Source organism: Mobula birostris, chromosome 9 (genome assembly GCF_030028105.1).
Source record: "Mobula birostris isolate sMobBir1 chromosome 9, sMobBir1.hap1, whole genome shotgun sequence".
In the NCBI taxonomy this organism is placed as follows: Eukaryota; Metazoa; Chordata; class Chondrichthyes; order Myliobatiformes; family Myliobatidae; genus Mobula; species Mobula birostris.
This window is the reverse complement of record NC_092378.1, coordinates 22969294-22989929: the sequence shown is the minus strand read 5'-3', so window position 1 is coordinate 22989929 and position 20636 is coordinate 22969294. Positions and strand designations below refer to the sequence as shown.

The 20636-nt window shown below is 40.5% G+C and overlaps 1 protein-coding gene across 2 annotated transcripts in view; it reads left to right on the top strand.

Annotated features, from left to right (window-relative positions):
• Window positions 1-5097: 5097 nt before the first annotated feature.
• The window catches only part of LOC140202581 (uncharacterized), a 103223-nt gene continuing 87684 nt past the window's right edge, over window positions 5098-20636 (top strand). Inside the window, exons 1-3 of one of the 2 annotated variants that reach the window (XM_072267611.1) lie at window positions 5098-5141; window positions 6589-6609; window positions 20390-20502. In XM_072267611.1, coding sequence (XP_072123712.1) covers window positions 20424-20502 — 79 coding nt within the window. In that variant the 5' untranslated portion in view covers window positions 5098-5141; window positions 6589-6609; window positions 20390-20423. Of the gene's footprint in view, window positions 5142-6585; window positions 6610-20389; window positions 20503-20636 lie in introns of those variants that run through there. The other variant, XR_011887130.1, reaches the window with a different exon arrangement.

The following is a 20636-nucleotide window of genomic DNA, read 5'->3' as shown; positions in this document are numbered from 1 at the left end:
AGCACTCGGATCCGCTCGACTAGAGCCCCGCCTCCTCCCTCCCCCTCGTCCGCCCGCCCACCGTCTGGGTGTGTGAGTGTGTCTTGTCTCTCTCTCTTCCCCTGTGTCTGTAAGTAAGTCAAATTCATTTCATTGCTGTGGAAGTATAAGGGTGATTCTTCAACTAGGGCCACTTTTGACGACTTGACATTCTGAAAAATGAAATTTCTTGAAACTTTGTGTTTATGTTATAACCTTTATTTTAGGCTCTGGAATGAAGATCAGATCTTGGCATTGACCCACCTTTAAGAGAAATTCTGTATAAGAGCACATGACTCCAGCAAATGAGTTCAGATCAATATTACTAAACAAAACTTCATTTCTCATCAAAATACTCGCTTTGCTGGTGATGACAAAATACTTCTGACATTGACAAACAATGGTTTTAATTTAACACTAATCCTTATAAAACATCTGTCCAACTAGAAGAAGCAACACTTACAATTAGAAACACATCCTTACAGTCTACACTATTTATCAAAATTCTATAATAGATCACAGTTTTTAAGGCAAGCAGCCAGAGAACTTTGTTAAAAACACCCACGTGAAACATGAACATAGACAGCCCAACTAAACTAGGCATTCACAAACAAGAGAAAATCTGCAGATGCTGGAAATCAATGTAATAAAAAATACTGGAAGAACTCAACAGGCCAGGCAGCATCAATGGAAAAGAGTAAAGTTGCCATTTCGGGCCGAGACCCTTCATCAGGACAGGTTGACTCTTTTCCATAAATGCGCCTGGCCTGCTGAGATCCTCCAGCATTCTGTGTGTATAAACTAGGCTTGTTAAAAAATAATAATGCTTACAAAACATCTGCCTAACCCTCCTCAACTCTGGAATAAGCAGTAATTCAAATTTCATACAGATTATAGAGATCATTATTTTTAACTGTCCATAAGAGAGAACTCTTTTTTAACACTGACAAAACATTTACTCAACCCTCTACATACTTGTTTTTATCAGTAAGACATATGAAACATTATCAGAAATCTCAACAACTCTGAAAAAAGCAGCAGTTAAAATTTAAAGCACCTTCTTATAGTCACAGGTGAAGCCTCAGGAAGATGAAGGTTATTCTCGTTGCTGGCCTACTGAGATTCAGGCGGGATATTCTCCGCTATAAGACTTTGTACGGCCTATCTTTCAGCAGCCATTTTGTTTCTTTAATTAGCTCTCCACTGTCATCTCTTCAGTCTCTGTTTGCCCTTTGGTAATTGTGAGAAGATTTTAAAGTTTTCTCGTCTCCCTTCTCTTTTTGTATCTTTTTCTTTCTCTTTCCAATGTACTGCTGATACTTCACCAGATCTGTTTTAATTGTGTCACTGTATTTTTTTTGATTGGTCTGCTGATGATTTCGGGGCCATCTTGTCAGCTTTGTGATGGTGAAGACATGAGATGGTAATGACATTTTTCACTTATTAAAGAAGAAGGGGGCTCAGCCTCACACTTGCTAACTTAACTGGATTGCTAGCTTGTAAACATAATTTAAATATACAGAAATAAAGTGAAGTTATTTATTTCTCAGTTAAAGCACTCAAATAATGACTCATTTGGTAATGACACGTAATAAACGTACTCTCAGATCAGGAGGTATAAATCTTTAAATTACTCACATTTCTGGACATCAAAATGTCAGCCTTCTGCCAGGACAGCACAATTCTCATTTCCATGGCAACCACATAAGCAGTTGTTTGAAAAAACTTGACTGATCTCTGAAACCTGTTGTGTGTTGGTAATGACTGAAGTGTTGCGGATAGTGGTTCCTTGTCATAAAAAATGTACAAGTTGTATAAAAAGTAACCCACATGATTTTAACATGTGTTTAAAAGTTCTTGTGTGAAAAAAAACTAAAAGTTTGATCATTTTAATACTTATTATTACTTTATTTTGAAGACAAAGTTACAAAGCCTGGATAGGAAACAAGCCCAAAATAGTGAAATTCTTGCATATTCAAGTTTTTAATTCATTTAAAAATTAAGAAAATATTATTTAGGAAGAATACTGAAAAAAGTTTAGGTCTATTATTACTAAACTATTTTAAAAGCAATTTTTTCTTGAAAATCAATCCCAGAGACAGAAAAGTTACCCTAATTAAAGAATCACCTATTCGCAATTTCAAAACAAAAATTGAGGAGCGCTTAATATTCATTGCATCCTGAGTTTGTCCCTGCACAACAAACTCTAGTTTTGCTTCAACTCAAAATACCTAATCCATATTGAATCAGCCATCTAAATTTTTTGCAATTAAACCAGTCAAAGTCTGTGTACTCAGCAGTGAGTTTGTTACTGCCTAATTCTCCAAAGGTATTTCACCAGCTATAAGGCTTGAATCAGGAATGTTATAGAATGCTTTCCACTTGCCTGGATATGTGCAGTTGCATGAACACGAGAAACTTTACATCAACTAATTCAAAGCAATCATACTTATCAGTACTTCAATCACAGGTGTAAATTCCATCCCCTCCTTTACCAGCATACTAAGGCTGCTGTAGTTTTTTTCCCCAATCAAAAATGATACTCCAATGTTCCCCTGTAAATCAAACAGTATTTGTTGCATTTATTTATTTATTTGTTTGTTTGTTTGTTTATTTATTTATTTAGGATCTGGGCGTCACTGGCTAGGCCATCATTTATTGCCCACTCCTAATTTCTGGAGAAGTTGGTGATGAGTTGCCTTCTTGATTACTTCCAACATTCATGACTATCATGCTGCTGTCGGGATTTAGATCCATCAACACACATAACAGTTGCTGGTGAACGCAGCAGGCCAGGCAGCATCTCTAGGAAGAGGTACAGTCGACGTTCCGGGCCGAGACCCTTCGTCATGTCTCGGTCCGAAACGTCGACTGTACCTCTTCCTAGAGATGCTGCCTGGCCTGCTGCGCTCACCAGCAACTTTTATGTGTGTTGCTTGAAATTCCTGCATCTGCAGATTTCCTCGTGTTTGCGTTTAGATCCATCAGTTATGAAGGACCAACAATATATCTTCAAGGTAGCACTGCCAATGACATTTTCCATCATGTTGTTGAAGAATGAGAATGAACTGATTTGGTGAAATCCAAATTGGAATTGTACTGCTTCTGGTGAATAGATCATATTTGGACAATTTTCCGCATTGTAGATATCTAATGTAATTGTACTGTAATAGCTTTGCTAGAGGCAACACTAATTCTAGAAACCAAGTCTTATGTACTACAGCCAAATATTGTTTGATCCCATTGTCACTAAATGATCTCATATTCAATTAGCTCAGTCAATTTTGATATTACTGGGCTCGAATGGATTAGTATGAAGATTAGCTGCTGAAATGCTAAAGATTTAAGGAAGAAGTTAAGATGGATCATTCACTTAGTACTATTCAACAAGCATGATTGCAAGTGCTTAAGCCTTGTCTATGGACTCACTTGCTGAACCCTACTATTGTTGAGGATGGGGGTGTTCTTGAAGCCTTGCCCATCAGTTATCTTTTAAAGTGTCTAGCACCCTTCACAATTTGTTGTAATGAGACTGCACAGTCATTAGTTCATTGGTTGTGAGCTGACTTATCCCTGTATACCTAATGCATATTTTTCTTGGGAGTTTAGTATGCTTGTAGTCCTGTGTTTCAGCTTCACAAGTTTGGCAGATTTTTAGGGTTGCCTTGTGTAGCTCCTGACATGCCCTTATAGTATAAGGCTTATACACTTTGCCTTGATAGTATTAACAAAGTGAGGGAAATGCTAGGCAATATTTTGCTGCTGATATTCCATGGCACCTCCTTTCCAATTTTGAGCTGCAAAGTTTGCTCCAAGTCTCTGCATTTATTACAAATGTAGTGTCTCACAACATGGTGAAAGGTGTCATTCATATGAAGACTGGACTTTTTCTCCATAAGGACTGTGAGGTGATCATTTTTACAGTGTTATTGTAGATTGATGTACTTAACCAGAAATAGATTGGTGATTATGAGGTCATGTAAATTTACATCTCCTGTTGAATCATTCACTATATGCCACAAACCCAACCTGACACATACAGTATATCCTTCCCAACACAAGAACATAAGAAATAGGAGCAGGAGTAGGCTATCTGGCCCGTTGAGCTTGCTCCGCCATTCAATAAGATCATGGCTGATCTGACCGTGGACTCATCTCCACCTACCTACCTTTTCCCCATAACCCTTAATTCCCCTACTATGCAAAAATCTATCCAACCTTGTCTTAAATATATTTACTGAGGTAACCTCCACTGCTTCATAGGGCAGAGAATTCCACAGATTCACCACTCTTTGGGAAAAGCACCTTCTCCTCATCTCCATCCTAAATTTACTCCCCCGAATCTGGAAGCTATGTCTCCTAGTTCTAGTCTCAACTACCAGTGGAAATCTGGCAGTTCTCCCAAAGATGGTGCTACCAAGCCTTGACAATGAAGTTCCCCATCCAAGGACACTGTGTTACTTTCAATACTTCTTCCCAGTGCCGTTCAACATGGATGAACACTGATTCATCAAATGAACGAAGATGGAAGGTAGTTTTAAAAATGTGTTTCTTTGCTACATTTGATCTGATCCACAAGAATTCTGGAGTCAATGTCAAAGAATTCATCAGCATATACTTGCCTAGTGTGCCTAACTCTCTTAACTTTGACACAAGTCCTAAGATGTTATTGGGAGAACTTGGTGAGGACAACATTACTAGTGACATTTACCACATTTTTCATTGTTATTTGGTCAAAATTCTTTTAGCATTGCCTATGGGAAATCTGACAGCATAGGTTCCAGAAGAAGAATACCACATTCTTATGCCCATGAGGGACAAGCCTTGTCAGTGAAGCCATATCCCAAGATGGAGAAAGAAACAATCAGACTTCAAATTCAATCAGATTTCCAGTTTGCCAAGGAGCATTCCATTCTCATAAATTGATTAATGTTCAATGATTTTATTAAACATCTTGATCAAAATTAAGTATTAAGTGTCCTGTGATGATTGCTGTACATGCTCAAAACAACAGTGCAGTTTTTAGTAATCTAATCACTTCTGTGATTAAAATATATTTTAATCAATATTTCTTGACAGGTTACAATGCCAAATGAGTTGCTAAATAGGAAATTATCCAAACGGTTAGTGCTCAGAAAATAAAACTTACAGATATCTTACGGTAAGATAACAGCATGTTTGGACACAATGGCCTCTCATGAGCCAACCAAAGGTGTTTCTTCCTTTGATAAGTAAGTTTTTTTTAATGATCACAAGACGATATTAGACTTCAAGAACTTTGGGTACTGCAGGTCTACACCATCAGTGAGCTGTCCGTTGATCAGAGTAGCCAGCTAGCGTGGTGGAGGAGCCAAATTGGGTTCGGATGAGCTGTCTGCTACTCAAAGACGTCAGAGTTGGTGCGTGAAGGGCATGCAGTGTATCTGTGGGTGATTGTCTTGGATGTCTGTCTTGCGATTGCAAGACCCTGTTGGACATTGATAGTGTAAGATGCTGCAGGTCTGTTTCCCTTGTTTGCTGATACAAAAGGTGGCATGGAAGCTGTGTAGCCTTGGGTGTAGTGAGGACTATGTCTTAAGCCGCAGGCTTGCCTGCTGCTGCTGTCCGGGAGAGGAGACACCAGAGGCAATGCAGCATGGCATACTCAGTTTGGGGCTGGCCACTCCTGTTGGTGCTGCCCCCCAGTGTTCAATCAGTGGAATGATGAGCTGGATTGCACGCTGCACATTCTATTTCTGGGAACTGTACCATTAATTTGTGGGGCATGTCACTCAGGGTATGATAATTAAACTTGATTTTGATTTGATTTGCTGTGGAAGCCACTTTAGTATCTGTCAGAATTATTGCCTTGAGTTGGCAAATTACCTCAGAAGATTTGAAAACTCCTCCATATTTCTTTTTCTATGGAGCAGCTTCTTGAGTTATCCTGCAGAGGACAGGGAAAAGAATTTTTAAAAAAGTAATTTTGTTCTTGAGTTGAAAATGGCACTGGCAAGACTGCTTTTCTTGTCCTTACTAACAATAGATTATGTTTCATAACATCCTTAGGGATGCAAAGGAAGAGATTTTCAGTTGAAGCCCATAACAAAGTACAGTAATAACTGACAAGCATGCATTTCTTGTACCTGGTACACTCTTCATTATGGTGCTTTTAGCACTCTTGTGGCCAGTATTTTATAGTAGTTTGCTGAGTGAGTGGCTGGGATTTACAGGAGTGTGTTGGCTGCTGCTTAAAGCATCTTAAAAGGAAGATGTTTACCACAGCCAGCAATAAAATTGTGCAGGCAATATGACTTCTATCAGGGCTTCCAGGATCTTGAATGCAGTTGCTGATTAACAAGCGAACGGGTGGAAGAGCACTCATTTTTCAAAAGTGTGATCTAAATTAGTCAATAGGTGGCAGTAATTGTCAAATCCACCAGCAAGGTCCTCAGGTTGTGGCTACATTGCAGAAAGTGTGATCAGACTTTACTATATTACAGCAAACTTTTTGAGTATTGTACAACATTTAACTTCTGAATCTTACATCTGCTATTAAATACTAATTTTTGTCTCATTCCTTTTATCTAGTCATTGACAGAAAAGCCACAGGTAAGAGAAACTGCAGTTCTATTCAAAGTTCAAAGTAAATTTATTATCAAAGTGCATATATGTCACTATACAACCCTAAGATTCATTTTCTTGTGGGCATACTCAATAAATCCATAACAGGTTAATAACCAGAATAGAACTAATGTACCAAATTGTTCCAAATTGGGTGTTTAACCAATGTGCAAAGAACAACAAACTGTGGAAATACGAAATAAAAGAAGTAGTAATATTAATAAATAAACAATCAATATCAAAAACACGAAATGAATAGACCTTGAAAATGAGTCCAAATATTGTGGGAACATTTCAATGATGAAGCAAGGGAAGTTCAGTGAAGGGCCTTTGGTTCAAGAGCCTGATGTTTGAGGGGTCATTACTGTTCCTAAACCTGGTGGTATAAGTCCTGTGGCTCCTGTATCTCCTTCCTGATGGCAGCAATGAGAAGGGAACATTCTGGGTGGTGGGTGTTCCTAATGATAGATGCCATTTTACTACAACAATGCTCCACGCAGATGTTCTCAATGGTGGTGAGAGCTTTACCTGTGACGGACTGGGCCATCAAGGCCGTTTTAGATGTTATGCTGAATCTTTGCAAAATCCAAAGGAACTAGAGGTGCTGCCATGCTTTCTTCGTAATTGCACTTATGTGCTGGGCCCAGGACAGGTGCCTCAAAATAGTAACACTAAATTTAAATTTACTGGTCCTCTCTTCCTCTGATCCTCTGATGAGTACTGGCTCACAGATCTCTGGGTTCTTCCTCCAGAAATCAATGATCAGCTCCCTGGTCTTGCTGACATGGGGGATTTCAATTTGCAGATACTGTAGATTGGGAAAATCAGGTTGAAACTGAATCCCAGGAGAGTGAATTTGTTGAATGCCTATGAGATGGCTTTTTAGAGCAGCTCATGGTCGAGCCCACTAGGGATCAGCTATTCTGTATTGGGTGTTGTGCAATGAATCAGAATTGATTGGAGAGCTTGTGAAAGAACCCTTGGGAAAAGTGATCATAATATGATAGAATTCACCCTGCAATTTGAGAAGGAGAAGTGAAAGTCAGATGTATCAGTATTACAGTGATGAAAAAGGAATTTCAGAGGAATAAGAGAGGGGCTGGTCAAAACTGATTGGGAAAGAACACAGGCAGGGATGACAGCAGAGGAGCAATGGCTGGGATTTCAAAGCAATTCAGAAGTCACAGGATATATACATCGCAAAGAAGAAGAAAGCTTCTAAAACCAAGATGGCACAACTATGGCTGACAAGGAAAGTCAAAGCCAACATTAAAGTCAAAGAGAGGGCTTATAATAGACCAAAAATTAGTGGGAAGTTAGAGGTTTGGGAAGCTTTCAAAAACCAACAGAAGGCTACTAAAAAGTCATTAAGAAAGAAAGATGGAATGCAAAGGTAAGATAGCCGAAAATATTAAAGAGGATACCAAACATTTCTTCAGATACATAAAGTGTAAAAGAGAGGCGAGGGTGGATATCGGACAGCTGGAAAATGATGCTGGGGAGGTAGTAATGGGGGACAATGAAATGGCGGATAAACTGAATAAGTACAAACATATTTTGCATCAGTCTTCACTGTGGAATACACTAGATAGATAGATACTTCATTGATCCCAAAAGAAATTATAGTGTCACGGTAGCATTACAAATGCACAGATATACAAATTATACCAATATTAGAAAAGGAGTAAGAAAAAAATTAAAAATGTTACCTCAAACAGTCTAGCAGGAGAAGGGTTATCACTTCCCTGGCGATAGGCTGACCCATTATAGAGTCTAATGGCTAAGGGTAAGAATGACCTCATATAATACTCTTTGGAGCAGTGCAGTTATCTTAGGCTTTTACTAAAAGTGCTCCTTTGTTCAGCCACGATGGCATGCAGAGGGTGAGAAGAATTTTCCGGAACTGTCAGGATTTTTGTAGGGTCCTTTGTTCTACCACAGCCTCCAGTGTGACCAGCTTGACTACTATAATAGAGCCAGCCTTTCTAATCAGTTTATTGAGCCGGTTGGTATCACCCATGTTGATGTCATTGTCCCAGCACACCACCGCATAGAAGATTGTATTGGTGACAACATACTGGTAGAGCATGTGAAGGAGAGGCCTGCATATTCCAAAAGGACCTCAGTCTCCCCAGGAAATAGAGGCAACTCTGGCCCTTCTTGTACTGTTACATACCTCGTGCGTATCTTGTGACTGTCTTATGACCATGATGTAAGTGAGTATCTTGTGAGCATGATGTAATGGTCTTGTGATGGTGGGATGATGTGATTTTCCCGCCAGTGTGAGGTCATGTGATGACATGTTCTCAGCAGGTATATAAAGGGAAACCCCTGTTGTTACGCAGTTTAGTTCGTTGTTTAATTCATCACTTACTCCATTATGCTGCGTATTCGTCTCATGACCCGGTTCCGTTTTAAAGTGGAGTTTTACTTTCTATTGTAAGTCTAGTATTGGAGAGTGAAGACCTTAGTAAGTACCAGAAGCTGAAGGATTGAGTAAAGTTGGTGTCATTCGGCGGTTTCATATAGGATCGACCTGATTGAATCTTCATTCAGAAATAGTGACCTGCATCTGAGATAACGCCTGTAATATCGGGAAGGTCTTTTGCAGTGTTCATTCGCCAGGTTCCTTTAAGCCGTTTTATTTCCTTCGTCATGAATCCTTTGGACAGAATCAGCAGTAACGTCACGTCTTCAAAGAAATCCATTTCCAGAGGAGTCTCTCCTTATTGACTGTGAAAATCACTTGGACTTTCAAATTTACCATTTTAAGAACTGTGTTTGAATTTACCACTTTAAGAACTGTTCCAGAGTTGCCATATAGCAGTTAACTTCCAGTTAAGTTAGTCATTTGAATACTTTTCGCTATTGTTGAGCAGAGTTTAATAAATGTATATGTTTGTTTATAAAACTTGACTCAATTCTATATTCATTGTTGCTGGTCACGTGCCAAAATTGGGGGCTCGTCCTGAATTGTTCCGATTTTGAGCTTAAGTGCTTGCTTAATTATCAATCTGATTTGGAAAAGGGAAATACCCAATTCTTCTGTTTGATTGGTCTGTAGGTAGTATTTGGCAGCAATGAATATTGAAGAGTTTATTGCATTGCCAGACCTGGAGTTATTAAGGAAGGTGAAAAAGGATGATGTATCCGAAATTGCTAGAAGGTTGGACCTTAAAGGAATTTCGAAGGTTACAACAAAGCTGGTAATTCGGAGGAAAATCGCGGAACACTATATAAATTCGGGAGTTTTTGATGAAGCGGAGTTAGGTAGGTTCCCTGTAAGTAAAGCAGTGATCCAGTTGTGCATGAAACAGGTAGCATTAGAAAAGCTAGAGTAGAAGCTGACTTAAAACAGAAAAAGTTAGAAGCTGATTTGGAACAAAGTCGGTTAGAAGCTACAAATAAACAGAAGGAATTCGAAGCTAGAGAAGCAGATAAAAAGAGGGAGTTTGAACTAGTGATAGAGAAATTAAAGATGGAGAGTCAGTCCTCTGGTTCTAGGAAACAGTTTGTTGCTAGTCGGAAAGTTATATTGGCTCCTTCATTTAATAAAACAGAAGTGGACAAATAGTTCCAACATTTTGAATCTATTGCTCTGATTTCAAGGTGGCCGAAAGAGAAATGGCCAGTGATGTTGCAAAGTGTAATTAGAGGTAAGGCACAACAAGTCTATACAGCTTTAACTGCTGACCAAGCACTTGATTATGATATTGTGAAGCAGCATATACTGAAAGCGTATGAACTGGTTATGGAAACTTATAGAGAAAGATTCAGAAATTTGAAGAAATCCGTGGAAAAAACTTACGTGGAATTTGCCTACAATAAATCTGCGTGTTTAGAGAGATGGGTTTCCTCTAAAAATGTGAATGGGGAGTATAATAAATTAATAGAGTTGATTTTATTGGAGGAATTTAAAAGGAGCATCCCTGTTGAAGTAAGGACATACTTAAATGAGAGGGACACTGCTACATTGCATGAGTCTGCTAAATTAGCAGATGAGTATGCTTTAATCCATAAGAGTAAATTTCTTCCAGGTAGAACTTTTAAAAGGAAAAATAGCACAGAGAGTCTAGGTAAACCAGAAATTAAATCAGAAGTTAGTGAGAAAGGTAAGGATGAAGGGAAACATGTGAAGGAAAGACATTTTGGTCCTATTTGTAATTATTGTAAGAAACCTGGTCACGTAATAGCTAACTGTTTCCGACTGAAGAAGAAGGAGAAGGAAGCAGTCCCAGATGCTTGTGTGCAACTTATTGAAACACCTGTAAATCCACAGGGTTCAATAAATACAAATGAACATCAAAGTTGCTGGTGAACGCAGCAGGCCAGGCAGCACCTGTAGGAAGAGGTGCAGTCGACGTTTCAGGCCGAGACCCTTCATCAGGACTAACTGAAGGAAGAGTGAGTAAGGGATTTGAAAGTTGGAGGGGGAGGGGGAGATCCAAAATGATAGGAGAAGACAGGAGGGGGAGGGATAGAGCCAAGAGCTGGACAGGTGATAGGCAAAAGGGGATACGAGAGGATCATGGGACAGGAGGTCCGGGAAGAAAGACAAGGGGGGGGGACCCAGAGGATGGGCAAGGGGTATATTCAGAGGGACAGAGGGAGAAAAAGGAGAGTGAGAGAAAGAATGTGTGTATGTCAGATGTGGACTTCTATATATTGGCGAGACCCGACGCAGACTGGGAGACCGCTTTGCTGAACATCTACGCTCTGTCCGCCAGAGAAAGCAGGATCTCCCAGTGGCCACACATTTTAGTTCCACATCCCATTCCCATTCTGACATGGCTATCCACGGCCTCCTCTACTGTAAAGATGAAGCCACACTCAGGTTGGAGGAACAACACCTTATATTCCGTCTGGGTAGCCTCCAACCTGATGGCATGAACGTCCACTTCTCTAACTTCCGCTAAGGCCCCACCTCCCCCTCGTACCCCATCTGTTACTTATTTTTATGCACACATTCTTTCTCTCACTCTCCTTTTTCTCCCTCTGTCCCTCTGAATATACCTCTTGCCCATCCTCTGGGTCCCCCCCCTTGTCTTTCTTCCCGGACCTCCTGTCCCATGATCCTCTCATATCCCCTTTTGCCTATCACCTGTCCAGCTCTTGGCTCTATCCCTCCCCCTCCTGGCTTCTCCTATCATTTTGGATCTCCCCCTCCCCCTCCTACTTTCAAATCCCTTACTCACTCTTCCTTCAGTTAGTCCTGACAAAGGGTCTCGGCCTGAACTGCCGACTGCACCTCTTCCTACAGATGCTGCCTGGCCTCCTGCGTTCACCAGCAACTTTGATGTGTGTTGCTTGAATTTCCAGCATCTGCAGAGTTCCTGTTGTTTGCGTTTAAATACAAATGAAGCTTTGTCAGAGTCTGACCAAGTTAAGAGGGGATATGATCATTTTATAACCGAAGGATTTGTATCTTTGAAAGAGGGATCCACTCCAGTGCCAATACAAGTACTTAGGGGTACTGGAGCTTCTTATTCACTTATGTTAGACAGTGTTCTAAAGTTTAGTGATGAGTCTGACATTGCTGAGGTAAACTATATACGAGGTGTTGGGAGTGCCCTTATGCCTGTACATTTGCACAAAGTAAATTTAAGTTCAGGGTTAGCTACAGGACTTGTTAAATTAGGACTACAAACCAGTTTTCCCATGAATGATGTTTTTTTTATTGTTAGGAAATGACTTAGCAGATGGACATGTTTTTCCTGAAGTGCCTTTGACAATAAAGCCCATTTCTGAGGAACCAAAGATGGAATCTAACATGGATTCCTCCTGTGTTGTAACCTGAGCTATGGCTAAAAAGGTTGATGTGCAGGATGGGTCTGTTACCCATGACTGTTCAACTCGGGATTTGAATTTTGAGCATGTGTCAGAAACTTTCTTATCTTCATTGTTTGATCAAGGTTCTTGTAGTAAGTCTGACCATGAAGACTTGTCTCTGTCTCAGAAGGAGATGATAGCAGAGCAGAGTAGAGACCCTGAGATTATCAAATTAAAAGAACAAGCTCTTCCAGATAGTGAAATTTGGAAAGTGCCAGTAGGATATTATTTCGAGAAGGGAGTATTAATGAGGAAGTGGAGATCACCTACAATTCCTGCAAGTGAGGAGTGGAAGGTTTTTCACCAGGTAGTAGTTCCTGAAGTTTATTGGAATAAGATCTTAACTATGGCTCATAGTATGACTTTGGGTGGTCATCAAGGTGTGAAGAAAACTGTGAACAAGGTTTTTAAATATTTTTACCGGCATAGTTTAAGAAAAGATGTGGCGACATTTTGCAGAATGTGTCATACTTGTCAAATTGTGGGTAAACCTAATCAAGTTACTCCAGTGGCCCCACTGCAACCTATTCCCACATTTAGTGAACCATTTTCAAAAATTATTATAGACTATGTAAGCCCATTGCCAAAAACCAAAACTGGCCATCGATATTTGCTGACCATCATGTGCACAGTGTCTAGGTTTCCAGAGGCAATACCACTTAGGAATATAATGGCTAAAACTGTAATAAAGGCCCATAAAATTGTTTAATTACTTTGGGTTGCCTAAGGAAATACAATCTGATCAAGGTATTAATTTTATATCTGGATTGCTTCAGCAGATAGTTTATAAACCGGGAGCAAAGCAGATTATCTCATCTGCATACCATCCAGAATTGCAAGGAGCCTTGGAGAGGTTCCACTCTACCCTCAAAGCTATGATTAGGACGTATTGTGTGGAAAATGAAAATGATTGGGATGGGGGCGTACATTTACTTCTATTTGCAGTATGGGAGTCAGTGCAGGAATCCCTAGGTTTTAGTCCTTTTGAACTTGTGTTTGGGCATAGAGTTAGAGTACCTTTGGCCTTGTTAAAAGAACAGTGGATTAATAAAGAGGTACATACTAATTTGTTGGATTATGTTTTAAAATTTAAGGAAAGATTGCATAAAGCTTGTAGCTTGGCTAGGGAAAATTTAAAATCAGTTCAGGAGAAAATGAAAACTTGCTGTGATAAGGAAGCTAGAATGAGGTCATTTAAGTCTGGAGATAAGGAGTTAGTTCTTTTCCCTGTGCAAATGAACCTTTTACAAGCTAAATTTCATGGTCCTTATGAGGTTATATCTAAAGTTAATGATGTGGATTATGTGATAAAAACACCAGATCGAAGAAGGCCAATACAGATTTGTCATATAAATATGATAAAACCACATTATGAGAAACAGTCTGTTACTATGACTGTTGTGATCAATAATAATGGGTCTGATCCCACTAGGAACTTAATGGATGATTCACCTGAAACTCATTTTAAACCCAACATTATTTCTGCCAGGTTACCAAACTCAATAATTCTGGAAAATATTGATGAGAAATTAGCTCAGTTACAGCCAGAGCAGAGGCAGCAGATGAAGCAGTTAATATTAAATATAGGGATTTATTTCCAGATTTTCCCAAAACAACCACAGTAGCTTCACATGATATAGATGTTGGAGATGCCAAACCTGTAAAGCAACATCCATATTGGATGAACATGGAAAAATGTGAACTTGCTGAACAAGAAATTAAGTATATGTTAGAGAATAATATTATTAGACCTTCTAATTCGAATTGGAGTTCATCGTGTGTTATGGTGCCTAAGTCAGATGGTAGTATTCAGTTTTGTACTGATTACAGGAAGGTGAATGTTGTGACAAAAACTGATGCATATCCAATCCCTAGAGTGGATAATTGTGTGGATAAAGTGGGAAAAGCAAAGTTCCTTACAAAGATTGATTTGTTAAAAGGTTATTGGTGTGTTCCATTGACGGATAGAGGTAGAGAGATTTCTGCATTTGTAACCCCATCTGGGTTATATGAATATAATGTTCTTTCCTTTGGGATGAAGAATGCACCAGGAACTTTCCAGAGAATGATTAATTCTGTGATTCATGGGTTAAAAGATACAGATGCCTATATTGATGATTTAGTTACAGGAAATAATACTTGGGAAGCACATATTACTGCGGTGGAGAAACTATTTGAAAGGCTTTCAAAAGCTAATTTAACTATTAACTTAGCTAAAAGTGAATTTGGACATGCCACTGTGACTTACCTTGGTTATGTTGTGGGTCAGAGTAAGTTAGCTCTTGTTCAGGCAATTTTAGAGGTACCCACTCCAACTGGTAAAAAGACTCTCAGAAGATTCTTGGGAATAGTAGGATATTACCATAAATTTTGCAAGAATTTTGCTGACATTGCCCTTCTATTAACTAATCTTTTCAAGAAAAGTGCAAAGTTTGTTTGGACAGAGCCTTGTCAGGAGGCATTTGATAAATTGAAAACTATGCTATGTCATCAACCTGTGCTCAAATCACCTGACTTTGCAAAACCATTTTCATTAGCTGTGGATGCCAGTGTTGAGGCTGCTGGAGCAGTGTTACTTCAAAGGGATGATGGTAATGAGGTTGATCATCCAGTAGCTTACTTTTCTAAGAAATTTAATTTGCATCAAAGAAATTATTCAACCATAGAAAAAGAATTATTATCCCGTTTTGGCTTTACAACATTTTGATGTGTACGTTGGTACAACTCAGAAACCACTCAGTTTACACCGATCATAATCTGTTAGTGTTTTTGAGTAAGATGAAAAACAAAAATAGAAGGTTACTGAATTGGAGTTTGATGTTACAGGAGTATAATATTTTGATAACACATTAAAGGTAAAGATAATATGATTGCTGACTGTCTATCTCAATGTTGAATGTACAATGTAAATTTTTTTTGATGGAGGGAAGGTTCTGTATGATAATACTGTGTATATTGTGTATGTTGTAGGTTTTATACATGCGTGTTTTTTTGTAAATAGTTGTTAAAATTTTGCTCATAAAAGACCAAAAATTTTCCTTTTTTGGAGGGTGGTGTTACATACCTCGTGGGTACCTTGTGACTGTCTAATGGCCATGATGTAAGTGAGTATCTTGTGAGCATGATCTAATGGTCTTGTGATGGTGGGGTGATGTGATTTTCCCGCCAGTGTGAGGTCACGTGATGACATGTTCTCAACAGGTATATAATGGGTAACCCCTGTCGTTATGCAATTTAGTTCATTGTTTAATTTGTTAGTTACTCCGTTATGTTGCGTATTCGTCTCATGACACAGTTCTGTTTTAAAGTGGAGTTTTACTTTCTATTGTAAGTCTAGTATTGGAGAGTGAAGACCTTAGTAAGTACGGGAACCTGAAGGATTGAGTAAAGTTGGTGTCATTCGGCAGTTTCATATAGGATCGACCTGATTGAATCTTCATTCAGAAATAGTGACCTGCATCTGAGATAACCCCTGTAATATCAGGAAGGTTTTTGGCAGTGTCCATTTGCCAGGAAAAGGTCAGTTCCTTTAAGCCATTTTATTTCCTTCATCATGAATCCTTTGGACAGAACCAGCAGTAACGTCATGTCTCCGAAGAAATCCGTTTCCAGAGAAGTCTCTCCTAATTGACTGTGTTCACTTGGACTTTCGAATTTACCATTTTAAGAACTGTTCCAGAGTTGCCGTATAGCAGTTAACTTCTGGTTAAATTAGTTGTTTGAATACTTTTCGCAATTGTTGAGCAGAGTTAAATAAATGTTTATGTTTGTTTATAAAACTTGACTCAATTATATATTCATTGTTGCTGGTCACATGACAGTACACAAGCCTTTGTGTTGGTGCTTCACTCAAGTCTGTCATCCACATGCACCCCCAGGTACTTGTAGGTCCTCACCACATCCACGTCCTCACCATCAATAGTAACAGGGAGCATTACAGGTTTTTTCTTCCTTAAGTCAGTCACCATCTCCTCTGTCTTACTGTCCCGAGCTGCAGATGATTCAGCAAGCACCATTTAATGAAGTCCTCCACCAGGGCTCTGTATTCATCCTTCTGTCCTCCCTTTATACACCCAACTATTCCTGAGTCATCAGAGAACTTCTGCAGATGTCATGACTCATTCTTGTATCTGAAGTCCCAGGTATACAGGGCAAACAGGAAGGGAGCCAATACAGTCCCCTGTGGCTCCCCAGTGCTGCTTATATCTATGCCTGACACACAGCTCTGAAGCCGCACTAACTTTGGTTTGCCACTCAGGTAGTTCATTATCCAGGATACAATAGAAGAGCCCATCTGTATTGAATGGAGCTTTTTCTCCAGCAATGAGGGCTGTATGGTATTGAAGGCATTTGAGAAATCAAAAAACATGATCCTCACAGTGCTGCCCTGCTTATCCAAATGGGAGTATATTCAGCAGGATTGTTGACTCCAGTGTGCTCCTGGTAGGCAAACTGCAGGGCCTCGAGGGCTGATCTGACTAGGGGTTGCCAGTGAGCTAGGACCAGCCTTTCTAGGGGCTTCATGATGTGCGAGTTCAGGACCACTGGACGGTAGTCATTCAGAACTTTCAATTGGCCCTATTTGGTTACTGGAACCACACATGATGTTTTCCACACAGTCGGGACCCTTTCCAGGCTGAGACTCAGATTGAAAATGCGCTGCAGAACTCCACACAGCTGCTCAACACACTCCTCCAGGACCAGGGGTTCACACGGTCTGGTCTCAATGCTTTGCCCTGTCCCGAGTTTCCCCAGAGCCCTTCTCACCTGCTCCGTAGTGAAGGTGAGTCAATGATGACTGAGGAGTTGGTGGAAGGAGGGGACTGGGGGAGGTGAAGTTTGGGATGATAGCAGTTGGTATGCGGAGGTGTGGATGGTAGATGCAGGGCAAGGAGGGTAAGTAGACAGTGGGAGCTTGTGTTGTTCATCCTCGTGTTGAACTGGAGAGGGAGGAGGGAGGAGGGAAGCAGTGGTGCTGAGTGAGGATTGGTTGCCTCGCAGCTGGACTAGAGTGCTGAGAGGGGTGTGAGCAGGAGGGCAATTGTCAAACCTATTGAAGAATTGGCTTAACTCATTATCCCACTCACAGCTGCAAAGGCTCTAAAGCTAATGATGTTCTTCATACCTCCTGTGTGCTACTCTGCGCAAGCTTGTTCTCCAGCTCTCTCCTGCTTTGCTGTTTAGCCCTCTTGATCTTCTCCTTTAGCTCCCTCGGCACATGTTCGAATTCTTCCCTGTCTCCTAATCTGATTGCTTGCTTTTTGTGGTTGAGATGAACCTTTAGATCACTGGTGACCCATGGTTTGTTGTTAGGGAAGCAGCAAACACTCCTTGATGGTATTACAGTGTCCACACAGAAGTTGATATAGCCAGTGAGGCAATAGTAAGTCTGTTAAGGGAACACTCACAACGCGCTGGAGCAACTCAGCAGGTCGGGCAGCATCCGTGAAAATGATTAGTCGACGTTTCGGGCCAGAACCCTTCGTCAGGACTGTAGGGGGAAGGGGCAGAGGCCCTAAAAAGAAGGTGGGGGGAGGGTGGGAGGGAGAAGGCTGGTAGGTTCCAGGTAAAAAAACAGTAAGGGGAAAGATAAAGGGGTGGGGGGGGGGAGGCAGGGAGGTGATAGGCAGGAAAGGTGAAGAATGAATAGGGGAAAACACAATGGGTAGTAGAAGGAGGCGGAACCATGAGGGAAGTGGTAGGCAGCTGGGGGAGGGGGCAGAGTGACATAGGGATAGGAGAAGGGAGGGGGGGAATTACCAGAAGTTGGAGAATTCTATGTTCATACCAAGGGGCTGGAGACTACCTAGACGGTATATGAGGGACTACCTAGACGATATATGAAGATACCGCTTCCTTTTATGTTATATGTCAATGATTTGGATGACAGAATGGATGGCTTTGTGCAAAGTTTGTGGATGATACAAAGATAGGTGGAGGGTTAGGTAGTTTTGAGGAAGTAGAGAGGCTACAGAAGGACATATACAGATTAAGAGAATGGACAAAGAGGTGGCAGATAGAAAACTGTTTTGGGAAGTGTATGGTTATGCACTTTGCTAGAAGAAGTAAAGGCATAGACTATTTCCTAAATGAAGAGAAAATTTAAAAATCTGTGGTACAAACAGACTTGGCAGTCTTTGTGCTGGATTCCCTAAAGGTTAACTTGCAGGTTAAGTTGGTGGTGATGAAGGTTAATGTGATGTTGGCATTCATTTCAAGAGGACCGCAAGATAAAAACAAGGATGTAATGTTGAGGCTTTATAAAGCAGGGGTCCCCAACCTTTTTTGCACTGCGGACCAGTTTAATATTGACAATATTTTTGCGGACCGGCCGACTGGGGTAGGGTTGCCAACAGACAAGAGTAGCAGTCAAATACGTTGTGTTTACCCAGAGAAAGACTACAATGACCATGAAGCCTTGCGCGGGCACCAGTGCGCATGCGTGTACCTGCTGATGATTTTTTTCCTGCAAATCATTTTTGCGGTTCTATACCCGGGGGGGGGGGGGGTGTTAATCACGACCGGAATATAGGTGATAAGTGGCTAATACACTCAATTTCGTTTCTAAAAGGGTTTATCGAACAAATTTAATATTAATCACACAGCGCATATTTTCCTCGCATGAATGTAGTGATGACAATTATCAAGGGAGGACGGGGAGCTTGAAGAAAGTGTTGAACGAACTTCCAGTAGAAGTGGTAGAGGCAGGTTCGATATTATCATTTAAAGAAAAATTGGATAGGTATATGGACAGGAAAGGAATGGAGGGTTATGGGCTGAGTGCAGGTCGGTGGGACTAGGCGAGAGTAGCGTTCGGCACTGACTAGAAGGGCCGAGATGGCCTGTTTCTGTGCTGTAATTGTTATATGGTTATATAAGTCACTTATAAGTCAATAGCATCATCACATTTTAAGTAACGTTTGGATATTAAACACACAGCGCATACTTTCCTCGTATGAACATATAAAACCATTGCAACACACCAATATTGCTGAGTCAGTGGGAGCCCTGGGCTTGTTTTCCTGCAACAAGACGGTCCTATCGAGGGGTGATGGGAGACAGTGACACTCGAAGAGGGTTCCTTATGTCCAGGCTATTCTGCAATTTACTTTTCGTTGCATTCATTGCAGAGATATGTTGGAAATGGAAGCAACGTTTTCAGTGCTTTCGTGGCTATCTCAGGATATTTAGCCTTGACTTTGATCCAGAATGCCAGCAGAGATGTTATGTCAAACATACTTTTCAGCCCACCGTCATTTGTACGCTCGAAGAGTTTATCTCCTTCCGGCGCTGACATGGATGACGCGCGGGTAATGACCTCGCGTGCGTTCAAGCTCAACAGTGGGCGTGACAGGGAATGAGGAAAGGTGCAGCTGACTCATATCGCCAAATCATATCATTTCCTCGCGGCCCGGTGGTTGGGGACCACTGTTATAAAGCACTGGTGAGGTATCACTTGGAGTATTGTGAGCAGTTTTGGCCCCTTATCTAGGATAGGATGTGCTGTCAATGGAGAAGGTTAGGATCATGCAAATGGGGAAATGAAGTTAGGACCAATTCCAGAGCCATATCTTCCTGGCTGTGGTCAGAAGTTTTGAAGTGACCCTGTCCTGGATATATTCAGATCCTGTTGTTCATTGCTGGAATCCAAGCAGGCAAGTCAGACACAGAAACTCCCCAGCAAAATGCTATTCTTTTGAGTGGAGATTTACTGTCTGTGGAATAAGTAATTTATTATTTTAAAATATTTTACATTACTTATATGTTTTAATGATTTGTAAGTTTTTCAATGTATTATTTATCAGTTGTTTAAAAATCCATTTTAAAATTGTCTATTTTAATATACATTTAATATGTTTGAATGCCAAACATGAAAAAAGAAACACCATCATAGTTTTGATAAAAGTAAAAATACCATCTTTAATTTTCCTCCTGCCAGGTCTGGCTTGTTCTGGAGTTGTGGCGGTTGCAGTATGCTGCCTGAAGCCTTATTGCTGCCGAAACCTCACTTCCTGCTTCCCAGGGCCAGTGAAATGGATCCTCAACACCCAGGTCAGTTAAGTACATACAACAAGGACCATAAGTATCAATTCCAGATTGTGGGATCGGCCAAACGCAAAATGCCAAATATCCTTTCTAAATTATAGATCATTCTTCAGGTACTACCTGTGGCTTTCCTACATCTA